Consider the following 13,156-nt stretch of genomic DNA (forward strand, 5'->3'; position numbering starts at 1 on the left):
CCTATTGCCCGGGGGCCCCATGAGTTATCAGTCCACCCCTGCCTCCAGGTTAACTATATACATTGCAGAGGTTTTAACAAATTCAACAGATCTTCACCCCTCCTGACCTGTAGATATTGATCTATACCATTCCAGTACTAAGTGAGAGGCTCTACCTTTTGCATTCACAAGAGTAGTCTTAGGTCTCTTTCTAACAGGGGGAAGCGTCTAGCACCCTCTGAAAAGTGATCTGCAGTTTTTCAAATTCTAAATTTTCAATTAAAATACTGCTCCCCAACCAACCCCCATTTGGCTTGCAGTTGTGGCTCGCTCCTTAGCTAGGCGGTCAAGGAGCTGTAAAGCTGCAGCACAACCACCCTCCACCATGTAATAAAACCCTTAGTGTCCTAATAGGAAACATCATATCTACCCACCATGCATGTTGACATGCAGAATCATTCTGTCTCACTGTGAACATGCTAGCTGTCCAGCAGCTGGATTTCTTGTGGTGTCAAAGTTAAGTCCCGCCCCTGCTAGCCCTATGGCCTATTGCTGTCATTCAGCTGTCAAATGCCCCAGCCTCAGTAAGAAGTAGGGACTCTGTTATTTGACAGCTGAATGGCAAGGGAAGGGATCTGGCACTGGGAGGGAGCTGGGCTTAATCTTGACTTGCAGAAAAGTCGAAGTAAGTCTCTGGGATTAAGCCCTGTGCTAAGCTAAAGCACGTTGGAAAAATGCTTGTGTCCATTGTGATGTTGTTGCTTAATGAATATTAAAGTTTTATAGAAAAAGTAAGTAGCAGTGCTGCACCCATTCTTTTACATGGTGAATGCAATTTGGGAGTGCGAAATATTACCTTGTGCCTTGAGCATCCGCAGCTGGTCCAATTATAAGTACATCCCATCAGCCGGAGGGTCTACAGCAGTGCTTATCAACCTCTGAACTAAAGGGGGCCTCAAATGCGGCCCCTGACATCACCAAAGGGCTGCAGATAATGTTCAGTATATGTAATGCTTGAGAGGACTGTGAGAGACTGCAGGCCTAATAGAGGAAATGAGAGTCACGGAGTGTGGACATGCCACCTTATGGTCCCCCAAGAATTTACGATAAACGGTGATGTTAGGATCATCTCTGACCTTGCAGAGGAAGGGCTCCAATGTCAGAATAAATATAAAGGGGGAGAGGGGGTAGCCCTGCCTTGTCCCGTTCGATATGTCAAAAAAGTCAGACCTAGTCCCGTTGACTTTTACAGCCTCAGATGGTCTTGAGTAGAGAGCAGAAATCCAATGAAGCATGGAGGTTTCAAGGCCAATATATACCATAGTCACTCGTATGAAGGACCAGTGAACCCTGTTGAATCCGTAAATGAGTGGTTAGTAAGGGCACATAATATTGTGCATGAGGGTAGGAAAATGAAGGTCTAATTAAGACTTTAGCGTGTTTGAAAATCTTATTTAAGGCCTACTCTCATCACTTTTCTTGCATTCTGGTAAAAGTAAAGCTGTTGTAGAATTAGGAATGGCAACCGGTGCTGTTCCTAGAGCAGCCATTCTCAGCCAGGGTTCTGTGGAACCCTGGGGTTCCTCCAGAGGTTGATAGGAGTTCCTTAAACTGTAGTGCCCCCTTACATTGGTGGTCAGTGGAAAGAAAAATGTAATTTATACTGGCGGTCAGTGGGAGAAGGAATTCCCCATATATTGGTGGTCAGTGTGAAGAATGTCCCTTAAAATTGGTGGTCAGTGGAGGGAAGAGCATCCCTTACATTGGTAGTCAGTGGGAGAAAAAATGCCCCTTACATTGGTGGTCAGTGGAAAGAAAAATATAATTTACATTGAGGTCAGTGGGAGAAGGAATGCCTCATATATTGGTGGTCAGTGTGAAGAATCCCCCTTATATTGGTGGTCAGTGGGAGAAGGAATGTCCCATAAATTGGTGGTCCCTGGGAAGAATGTCTCTTACATTGATGGTCAGTGGGAAGAATGACCCTTACATTGGTGGTCAGGGGAAAGAATGACCCTTACATTGGTGGTCAGCGGGAATAATGTTCCTTACATTGATGGTCAGTGAGAAGAATGACCCTTACATTGGTGATCAGTGGGAAGAATGACTCTTACATTGGTGGGAAGAATGACCCTTATATGGGTGGTCAGTAGGAGGAAAAATACAATTTAAATTGATGGTCGTTGAGAAGAAAAAAATGGATGGCCCTCACAGTTAATCTTCTGAAGGGAAAACATGCTTTTATATTGAAGAGAACTTGCCACATGAGAGTCATATATTTCCCTGTATCATTCATGGAAGTGGTTTTCAGTGCTCACTTGTACTGCATAGAAGAATTTTCTAGGGCACTCGTGACATATAATTCTCCTCATTGATTCAAAATTTCAAAGGCTAAAAACACTTAAAATGACCATTTCCCAAGTAGTACATGTGCTTTTCTTAAGCTATACTTGAGAACGTGTGAGTACTACACATACAGCTGTTGACTGGATAGATTTTAAGTGTGTTTAGCCTTTGTGATTTTTTACCAATAAAGAGAATTATATACTTTGAGTGTCTTTGAAAATTCTTCTATGGGGAAGACGAATAGCACTTGGAGGTCAGCAGGAGGAAGAATACCCTTCATATTGGTAGTCATTGGAGAAGGGCTCCTTTAAATTGGTGTTCAGTAACAGTAAATTGCCATTTGCAAAAATGGTTAATAGGAAGAAGAATACCGTTCACATTGCTGGTCAGCGGGAAGATTAATGCTTTTTAAATTTGTGGTTTGTGACAAGAACAATGCTGGTGGTCAGTGGAAGGAAGAATCTTCCTATATTGGTGGTCAGTTGAAAGAAGAATACCCTTTAGATTGGTGGTCATTGTAGTAGGGTCCCCTGACATTGGAGGTCAATGGACAGGGGTCTGCCTACATTGGAGATGAGTTGGAAGATGAATGGCAATTACATTTACAGTTTGTGGGAATAAAACCCTATACATTGTTGGTCAGTGGTAGAAGGGCTCCATACATAATGGTCAGAGGGAAGAAACATTTCATTTTAACAGGTGGTCAAAGGGTAGAATACCCCTTACATTGGTGGTCAGTAGGAAAAATACCCCTTACATTGGTGGTCAGTAGGAAAAATACCCCTTACAACGGTGGTCAGTGGGTTAAATGCCCCTTATATTGGTGGTCAGTGGGAAGAAAACTTCTTAGTGGTAGAAGGGCCCCATTGTGTTAATGGTCAATTGGAGGAACAATTCCATCTTAATAGATGGTCAATGGGAAGAATACCCTTTACATTGGCAGTCAGTGGAACAATACCCCTTACATTGGCGGCAAGTGGGAAAATATCTCTTACACTGGTGGTCAGTGGGAAAAATGCCCCTTACCTTGGTAGTCAGTGGGAAGAAAACTCCTTTGGTGGTGGTAAGTGGTAAAAGGGCCCCATTGTGCTACTGGTTAATGGGAGGACAATTCCATCTTAATAGATGGTCAATGGGAAGAATACCCTTTACATTGGCGGTTAGTGGGAACAATACCCCTTACATTGGTGGTCAGTGGGAAACATATCCCTTACACTGGTGGTCAGTGGGGAAAATGCCCCTTATCTTGGTGGTCAGTGGGAAGAAAACTCCTTTGGTGGTAAGTGGTAAAAGGGCCCCATCGTGTTTCTGGTCAATGGGAGGAACAATTCCATCTTAATAGATGGTCAAAGTGAAGAATACCCTTTACATTGGTGGTTAGTGGGAACAATACTCCTTGCACTGGTATCAGTGGTTCCTCTCCATATACTTATATAACTGTTAATGGTTGTCTTTTTCTCTGATGTTCATAAAATACTTAAGTGGTCCACAGTAAAGAATAAGACAGGTCTACTATTCTACATTGCAGCTTTATTACATTAAATATGTGCCTGGCTGTAAAACATTTATAAAGAGGAAAATTCTTTAACAGTAGGTAATAATCTGATCATCAGACAGAGAGTTTTGTCAAATTGTTATGTTGTGGAAGAAATTAGGTACAACAATTGCTTGTTCTTGGATCGTTCCACTGGCAGAGACCGCTTCCTTTTTTCATTTCTGTTTAAAAGAGGCATTCTACGATAAAAAAGAAATAAACTTATAGTTAGGCAAATTTTTAAAATTTGAAATTCCACTCACTTCTCAGATCAGTACCCCAAAATGTAATTAGGTATGCTTGAATGGACAAGGTTAGTCAATAAGGCAATGCAAGCGACCAATCAGAATTAATTTAATCATATAGTTATATTTAGTTAAATATTAAATATAGAATAATGGGAACCATTTGGACAGTTGCCCTATTTCTCTGCAAGATACAGAAGATAAAATACATTATGCTAATATTGTATTGCTTGTCTATAAAACACTTGTAAATCTATATATAAAATATGGGGTCCAGTTATAGGCACCAAATTTGATCATAGGAGTCATGGAGTCAGTAATGGGGGGGGGGTATTGGGTTGTGCTGGAGGGTCTGTTTTTGCTGGCTCCTGAGGAATCTAATGTTGTTGAGGGGTCTTATGTTGCTGGGAGGAATCTACTGTGAAGTAGACATGTGCAGTTTGTTTAGTTCCAAATTTTCAGATGTATCCGAAAGAATAAAACAATAGAATAGAAAAGAATAGAGTAGGATAGAAAATAAAATAATAGCATAGGATATAAAAGAATAGAAAATTAAAGAATAGAATAGAAAACAATAGAATTGAATAGAAAAAAACAATACAATAGAATAAAACAGAAAGAATATAACCGTCTTCTGAAATTCGAATTTTGAATAGAATGAATTTGAATGCTGATTCAATACTTTTTGATTCGGTCGAATTCGAAAATGAATAAAACCAAACAAAACAAAATGAATTCTGAAAAAAAAATTAACTAAGCAACATAATTCAAATAACGAATTGAAACAAATCACATTTTTTCTTTCAGCAAATGTCTACTGTTAAGGGTGCGATTTATTTTTGCTGACTGCTGGAGGATCTATTGATGCTGGCTGCTGGGAGAGTTATTGTTGCTGGCAGGGGTCTATTGTTACTGGGGGTATTTTGTTGCAGGGGGTCTATAGTTGCTGGGGGATCTATTGTTGCTCGGGGGGTCTAATTTTAATGGGGGGGATATATTATTGCAGGCTTTAGGGGGTCTATTTCACTGCTTTTCTTTAACAAATTCCATACAAATTACTCAGTAGCACAAAATAAATGGTTCTGTATTGTCTAAAAGGGGAAGTACTGTGAGGTGGGTAGGGGGCGGAGACAAGGAGTGACTCAGAAGGGGGTACCTGCACCTATTCTCTGGGGAAAAAAGCCCTGATAAGGAGACATCAGTTAAGAAGAAAAATAGATTTTTCAATCAACGGGTGTGAAAGGTTTAACTTCGTGGACATCAGTTTTGATTAAGTGTATGATATACGCAACTAAGTAAATTGCCGTTGCTTCTTCCTTTCAAGAAACTCAAACTAGTGGCGGTGTATCCAGCTGCCATGAGTGGACATACAAACTGTTCATCTGGGAACCGAACCCCTGACTCCTTTACTGGCATATGTGTGACTGCGCTGTGGAGAGCTATTTTGTTTAAAAACGTATGGGGTCATGATCATGGTATTCTGGTGTGTGTGGCCACCATGTCCAGATGGAAATTCTATCTCTTTTATCATCTAGGGTTTCTGAGGATGTATTAACTTCTATTTTGCTCTTTAAGGTTGGATTTAATGCAGATATGTGTTTTTCTAACCTATGTAAGTTGTTTTTTCTAACCTATGTAACAATGGTATGATCCAGGGGTGTAGCTAGATTCCTACAACATCTATGAGGGCTCTACCAAAAGTAATGCAAAAGTGGGCATAACTTTTTTATGAACTTACATAGTTTGGTCAAATTTTGTGTGTTTGTAGAGTTATGCCGCGTACATACGAGCGGAATGTCCTTCAGAAAAAGTCAGATGGGATCGTATAATCGTATAATCCGACCGTGTGTGTGTCCCATCAGACTTTTTCTGTCGAAAATTCAGACGGACTTAGATAGAGAACATGTTCTAAATTTTTCCGATGGAACTAATTACTATGGGAAAACCCGCTCGTCTGTATGCTGTTCCAACGTACCAAAAACGACACATGCTCTGAAGCAAGTACGAGACAGAAGCTATTGGCTGCTGGCTATTGAACTTCCTTTTTCTAGTCCTGTCGTACGTGTTGTATGTCACCTCGTTCTGGATGGTCGGACTTTGGTGTGACCGTGTGTAGGCAAGACAGCTTGACCGGAACTCCGTTGGAAAAACCTTCAGAGTTTATTCCGACGGGCAAAACCAGTGTACAGGGCATAACTCTTCTTCTCGTTTATTCTTGCATATAAATAATGTATTCCAAGCAGAGCAATGTGCCATCATTGAGTTCTTGACTAAAGAGAGGTGCAGGCTGTCCAAAATCCACAGAAGACTATAGAATGGTTACCGAGATGACACCATTGACAAGAGTCACCAATGACAAGACATTTCTCTTGTCAATGGTATAATCTCCATAAAGATTCTGTAGCCTTCTGTGGATGTCAGACGACATCCACCCTTCCTTCATCAAGAACTCAATGAAGGCATGCTGCTACTACTGGAGAGAAAGAGTTACTCTACCAACATGTTAAATTTGAACGACCTATGCAATCTAATAAAAAAGTTATGTCCACTTTTGAATTACTTTCAGTGCAGCTCTTGTATATTAACATAACACACCAAAATATATGTAAACACTTAATATAATATCAAAGCTTCCAGCAAAAGATGCCTCTATCTTACATCTAAATGATACTTTCAATTTTCAGGAAAAAAAAAACAGAACCAAAATAAAGCTAGGCTAATTTATACCATCAACCTCTTCTTGTCAGTAAGTTATGACTAGTAACCACAGAGTTCTCTTCAACCTTCCAACTGAGAACAACCATAACATAGTGGCTGCTATTAAAGGGCTAGTTAAGATTTAGTCACCCAACCAGTGTAGTAGATAAGTGATACAATGCCATCTACAACTGCATCAAAATCCCCAAACTCGTATATGGTTTCTCTTACCATCATCTGGCTTGGCATAGAAGCACCAGATGGCATCTGGATTTGAGCTGTCGTAGCAGCATCCTTTGTTGAAGCACTGGGAGGGTGAAATTCCAGGCTCACCACAGTTTACTCTTGCAACAGGTTGGACACTGCATTGGGCTTCAGCTAGGATGAGAAAAAAAAGCCATAAGTGTTAGTGCTTTTCCTTTTCCACCAGTGATTCACGAGTCCCATGTGGCTATAAAATCTCTGCAATTTTGCTCATAACACATTGTGCCGTTTTAAAGAGGCTCAAATGGTATTTGCCCATACCCAGAAGAAGAGGGGCATTAGCTAAGAGACTTGGAGGTCACACCTTATTCACCTGGTGGTCTACGATGCCTGTAGACCTTCTGTAGACCTCCTATTTTATAGCTAAACCCCAGGAAGAACACCACTGAATTCAGTTACTGTAACGTGTTTATTAGAAAAAAAAAAATTGTGTTTCTAAATACAGTTAGCATAAGTTCCTGGATTTGTCTTTAACTTATCCTTATCTTAATACTCTCTCAGGGATCTCTAAACGGTGACCCTCCAGCTGTTGCAGAACTACACATCCCATGAGGCATTGTAAAACTCTGACATTCACAGACATGACCAGGCATGATGGGTATTGTAGTTTCTGAACAACTGGAGGGCCATAGTTTGGAGACCCCTGGGAGCTGAAGCTAGCATGTTGCCGGTTTAATCCTTTATGTGTGTTTGCAGGAGAGAGCAAAGAGTTGACCTCATCATGGTCCTGCTGCTCCCTTACTGTCCAAACAAGATGCTGGCTGCCATTAATCAATCTATATTGCCTAATTGCAGCAAAGAAAACTGATCATGTCACTGACTAAGCATTGCTGTTTGGCAGGGATTGCCTAGATTACTACGCTGGCTAAAACAAAAATTCTAATATATGAGTGCACATATAGGCATTTAGTTTGGATTTAGCTATTTAGCTGTTTGCCTGAATTTCAGATTTAGTTACATAAAATATGTACTTCACAAAAGCCATTCATTTAGTATGCACCCATGACACTCAGTTTGCAAAGCATACTGGACTAGTTTAAATGATAGCTAACTAAAGCAGCATGTCTCTGCTTGGAGAGAAAAGGGAAGGTGTGTTCCATCTCTCAGTCAGCGTATTATCTGATTTCTCTTGTTCTTATTCTCTATTTCACAGGTGGAGAAAGCTGGTGCTATAGCTTCGAGCTGGAGTGTTGGCTGTCACTCAAGCATGAAAATGTGTATGGAATATTTTTTATTTAACTAATTAAAATGTTTTTAATAACTAGACTTATGTCAGTCCATTACTGACATCCTAATGGGCAGTATTTGTACTTTTTTAGTGTTCTGTTAGCACTCTGTCTTTTCACTTAGCAGCAGGAGGGAAAGAAAGAAAGAAAGAGAGAGAGTCCTGAGCATAAGTCAGCTTACATATATAAAGGCCTGTGTACAGCTGAGACTAATAATGAAGTAGGTCTACCAGGAATGATATGAACCTAGCAATGGAGGCTTTATCCCACCCAAAGCTCTACAAACTTTCGAGGCTCCAGGACCTAGAACAGGATGTAAGATTCTTAGAAAATAAACTTTTTTTTGGTGTAGTTTTCTCTACAACAGCCTTAAACCCTGAATTTCTTATATATATCTATATCCAGAGGTGGGGGACTCGAGTCACATGACTTGACTTGAGTCAGACTTGAGTCACCTGTTTGAGGACTTACGACTTGCTTGACAAAATTAAATAAATGACTCGACTTGACTTTGACTTGGGCTATTTGACTTGCAATGACTTGGCACCACCCCCCCGAAAATATTACCCACACACTCAGCCCTCCACCGCCTCTGAGCCAATCAGCATTTGCCAAATGCCATTGGAGCTGCTCAGGGTAGCGGTAAGTTATGTCAGTCCCTGCATCAAGCGCACCTGTTGAACGTGTGTTCAGCCATGGTGGGGTGGTAATGTGACCCCATCGCTCACAACGAAAGAAAAAAGCACTAAGCAGTTTTGTTAATGTTGAAAATAAAACAAAACCTTTCCTGAAAACTGACTTTTAACTCAGTATTTTGACTTAATTTGTGACTTGACCAAAACAAATGACTTGACTTGCTTGCTTTTCGCCACAGTAACTTGGGACTTGCTAGTGACTTGAAGGTTAAGACTTGAGACTTGCTTGTGACTTGAAGGTTAAGACTTGAGACTTGCTTGTGACTTGAAGGTTAAGACTTGAGACTTGCTTGTGACTTGCACATGTGTGTCTTACTCCCATGTGTGTCTATATCTATATAGATAGATATATAATATATATATCTATCTATATAGAGATATAGATATATATATATCTATATCTCTATATAGATATATACACAGTATATACACACACTATATTGTCAAAAGTATTTACAGTATCTGCCTTTACACGCACAAGAAATTTGATGGCATTCTAGTCTTAGTCCGTAGTGTTCAATATTAAGTTAGCCCACCCTTTGCAGCTATAACAGCTTCAACTCTTCTGGGAAGGCTGCCCACAAGGTTTAGGAGTGTGTCTATGGGAAAATTTCACCATTCTTCCAGAAGTGCATTTGTGAGGTCAGGCACTGATGTTGATGTTGGATGAGAAGGCCTGGCTCACAGTTTCCGTTCTAAAGTATCCCAAAGATGTTCTGTCGGGTTGAGGTCAGGACTCTGTGCAGGCCAGTCAAGTTCCTCCACCCCAAATTTGCTTATCCCTGTCTTTATGGACCTTGCTTTGTGCACTGGTGTGCAGTCATGTTGGAACAGGAAGGGGCCATCCCCAAACTGTTCCCGCAAACTTGGGAGCATGAAATTGTCCAAAATGTCTTGGTATGCTGACACCTTAAGAGTTCCCTTCACTGGAACTAAGGGGCCAAGCCCAACCCCTGAAAAACAACCCCACACTATAATCCCCCTCCACCAAATGATTTGGACCAGTGCACAAAGCAAGGTCCATAAAGACATGGATGAGAGAATTTGGGGTGAAGGAACTTGACTGGCCTGCACAGAGTCCTGACATCAACCAGATAGAACACCTTTGGGATGAATTAGAGTGGAGACTGCAAGCCAGGCATTCTCATCCAACATCAGTGCCTGACCTAACAAATGCGCTTCTGGAAGAATTGTCAGACTTTCCCATAGACACACTCCTAAACCTTGTGGACAGCCTTCCCAGAAGAGTTGAAGCTGTTATAGCTGCAAAGGGTGGGCCAACTCAATAGTGAACCCTACGGACGAAGACTGGGATGCCATTAAAGTTCATGTGTGTTTAAAGGCAGGTGTCCCAATACTTTTGGTAATTTCATGTATATATGTACTTTAAGGCCTGTGCAGAGCTGAGACTAATAATGCAATAGCAATGGAGGCTTTATCCCACCTAAAGCTCTGCAATATTTTTCAAGCTCCGGGATCCAAAACAGGAATTATTAAGGTTCTTAGAAAACAAAAAGTTAAATAAAAAAGTCTATATATATATATACAGTATATATATATATATATATATATATATATATATATATATATATATATATATATAGATATAGATATATAGATAGATATAGATAGATATAGATATCTATATCTATATCTATATATATATAGATATAGATATATATCTATATATAGATATATATCTATATCTATATATAGATATATATATATATATCTATATATATAAATGTATAAATGTACAGTATATACATACACATTCCCTTTAAGGCTGCAGACTTTTTTTTTTGTTTAATTCACAGCTATATCGTTTTTCAAACTAACATCTGTTTAACAGTAGTAATAAACACCATTTACATTTACATTAAAGCGGAGTCTTACAGAAGTGAGTTTGCTCAGAGGAACATTATTAATCTAATTGGTTCCTAAATACAGTTTAACAATTTAATTAAACAAAATGAAAATATGAATTCATTAAACTTCTTGGAACAGTTGCTGGACAAGTGTTTATTTTTCTAAGCACGCTGAGTTTATTCCTGTGTTCAGGGAGTTTAAATATAGGCTAAGTAAACAGTTATGGTAATTTTAGCTCTGGACTAATGACGTATAAGAATGTTATGGCCATGCTGAAAGCAGAGTTAATATTTCATTCCAATGGATTGGCTTTACTCTGCTGTCGGGGAAAATAAACTATTCAGTAGTGGTAATCAAGGAATGTTGTGGCTTTCTTTTTCATGGTGCTTGAATACATTGTATACATATTGAATACTGCAAGGCACAAGCTGGCATGGTTGTGGGTGGTGTATATGTGTCACCTGTTTCTCACCTACGCATGGTGAGGGGCTCTAGCGTTTGTGTCTGGTATGGAGAAAACAAAGATTTGGTTTTCTCAGATCTTCAAAGATTTGGTTTTCTCAGATCTTCAAAGATTCTGATCTGGATCTTGGAGCCTTTGTATAACTTTGGGTGCGATAAAGCCTCCGTTGCTAGGTCCACATCATACTTGGTAGCCAGACATCATTATTAGTGTCAGCTGTTCACAGGCCTGACTGATGCTCAGGGTTCTCTCTCACTCTGACAAAAAACAGAAAAGAAAGGGCGCACCGGCCTAGGCTCTGAGGAAGAAGGCACGTCCTTCGAAACGCGTCAGCCAGCAGCTGTCTGCACGCCTTGTCCCTAAGTCTGGAGACTGCAATTGGTGCACTCATCATCATTACCATTTATGCGTGATTTTCATCTACCCTTGTGAGTAGTATATTATGTGTTCTTTTGTAATAAACTTTTTAAAGATAATGCACAAGGCCGGTGCGCCCTTTCTTTTCTGTTTTTTGTCTGATTGTCAGGATATCCCTATCCTTGAGGGCAGCAAGGCTGAAAGCTTCCGTCCATCTTGAACTTTGAACTGTCGGGCTTGCACACTTATGCGCAGGAGTGTTTGTTTTTGTTGTATTGACTTCTCTCTCACTCTCTGTTATGTCTGCTTGGTGAAAAAGCTGACTGCTGACAGAACACTAAAATCTGCTGCTTGTTTGTTTTGGGGAACCCAATGGGGAGACCCTATTAGCTAGGAACATGCATGAGTTTAGTTAATCGCTAGGACAAGCAGACGTTTTATTTTTTTCAAGCTATGGACTTGCTGTACAAAGCCCTCTTACATTGAAGGCTTGTTTACTGCTTTTGCTGAATAAAAATGCAGGACACACCTGCTTGGAATGGTCCTGGGTGTCCCTGTTTACCATTGCCACTAGCGGTTGAGCCTGTCCCCATACAATGCAAAAAGCCCTTGGTAGCACTGGATGTTTGGTGTAATTAACCATTTAACCAAACGAGAATAAAGTTAGAATAACTAATCTGTATACTTTTTGACCCAGCGACTTAAAGTCCCATTGACGGAGAAGGATCAGAATGACAGCCGGGCAACTAGCATATTTAAAAAAACACAACAGCAATGACAACCATCAGCTCCCTTAATGGCAGTCCATAGGAATCAAATTGTTCTCTAATCTGATATAAGGTAGACAAAATAATTGCCCTCATCCTAACATTCTACTGGCCCTCAGGGCTGGGATTTGGACAGCCCCAATGGCAAACTTACTCAGTGCAGCCTGTCCATTTGCAGTGCTGAAGGAGCTGACCACGAGGGCGATGGCCACCAAGCAGAACATACGGTAATCCATAGCTGGTCTCTTGGCTTGGTCTTCCCGTGGAAAGATGGATATGGTGTAGAATGGTTTATCGTCCCCAGAGGTATTTTATATTCCATATCACCGCACTTTATCTTTTGTCAGATAAACATTGATGAAGGCGAGTCCTCTCCAGCACAATGCACATTCTCTTGTTGGCCTTTGCTTTGGCATGCCATGATGGTGATATCTCTGGTGAGTCAGGGTGTTACAGTTGGGTGCTTGCCTATCTTAGTGAAAAACTGCCAAATTCAACATGCACTTGGGTGGGAATTGCATACAATTTTGATTACACCAAGAGGTTATGCAATATTGAGGATGCTTAAAGCAGAAATTAGCCCTCAATTGAAAAAAAAATTGCGATCAGGAAGGATTTGCATACTATGGGGTTGATTTACTAAAGGCCAATAGACTGTGCACTTTGCAAAGTGCACTTGCACTCTGCAGGTGCAGATGCTCCAGAGCTTAGTAA

General features: G+C 40.4%; 1 protein-coding gene across 2 annotated transcripts in view; it reads right to left on the reverse strand.

Annotated features, from left to right (window-relative positions):
• LOC141129321 (putative gastrointestinal growth factor xP1) overlaps positions 1 to 12,787 on the reverse strand; it is a 29,778-nt gene extending 16,991 nt beyond the window's left edge. Inside the window, exons 1-3 of one of the 2 annotated variants that reach the window (XM_073617274.1) lie at positions 12,597 to 12,755; positions 7,033 to 7,179; positions 3,836 to 4,059 (exon numbers count right to left, since the gene is read on the reverse strand). In XM_073617274.1, coding sequence (XP_073473375.1) covers positions 4,046 to 4,059; positions 7,033 to 7,179; positions 12,597 to 12,678 — 243 coding nt within the window. In that variant the 5' untranslated portion in view covers positions 12,679 to 12,755 and the 3' untranslated portion in view covers positions 3,836 to 4,045. Of the gene's footprint in view, positions 1 to 3,835; positions 4,060 to 7,032; positions 7,180 to 12,596 lie in introns of those variants that run through there. The other variant, XM_073617276.1, reaches the window with a different exon arrangement.
• Between the last annotated feature and the right edge of the window lie 369 nt (positions 12,788 to 13,156).

The sequence above is a fragment of the Aquarana catesbeiana genome, linkage group LG02 (genome assembly GCF_042186555.1).
Source record: "Aquarana catesbeiana isolate 2022-GZ linkage group LG02, ASM4218655v1, whole genome shotgun sequence".
Classification (NCBI taxonomy): Eukaryota; Metazoa; Chordata; class Amphibia; order Anura; family Ranidae; genus Aquarana; species Aquarana catesbeiana.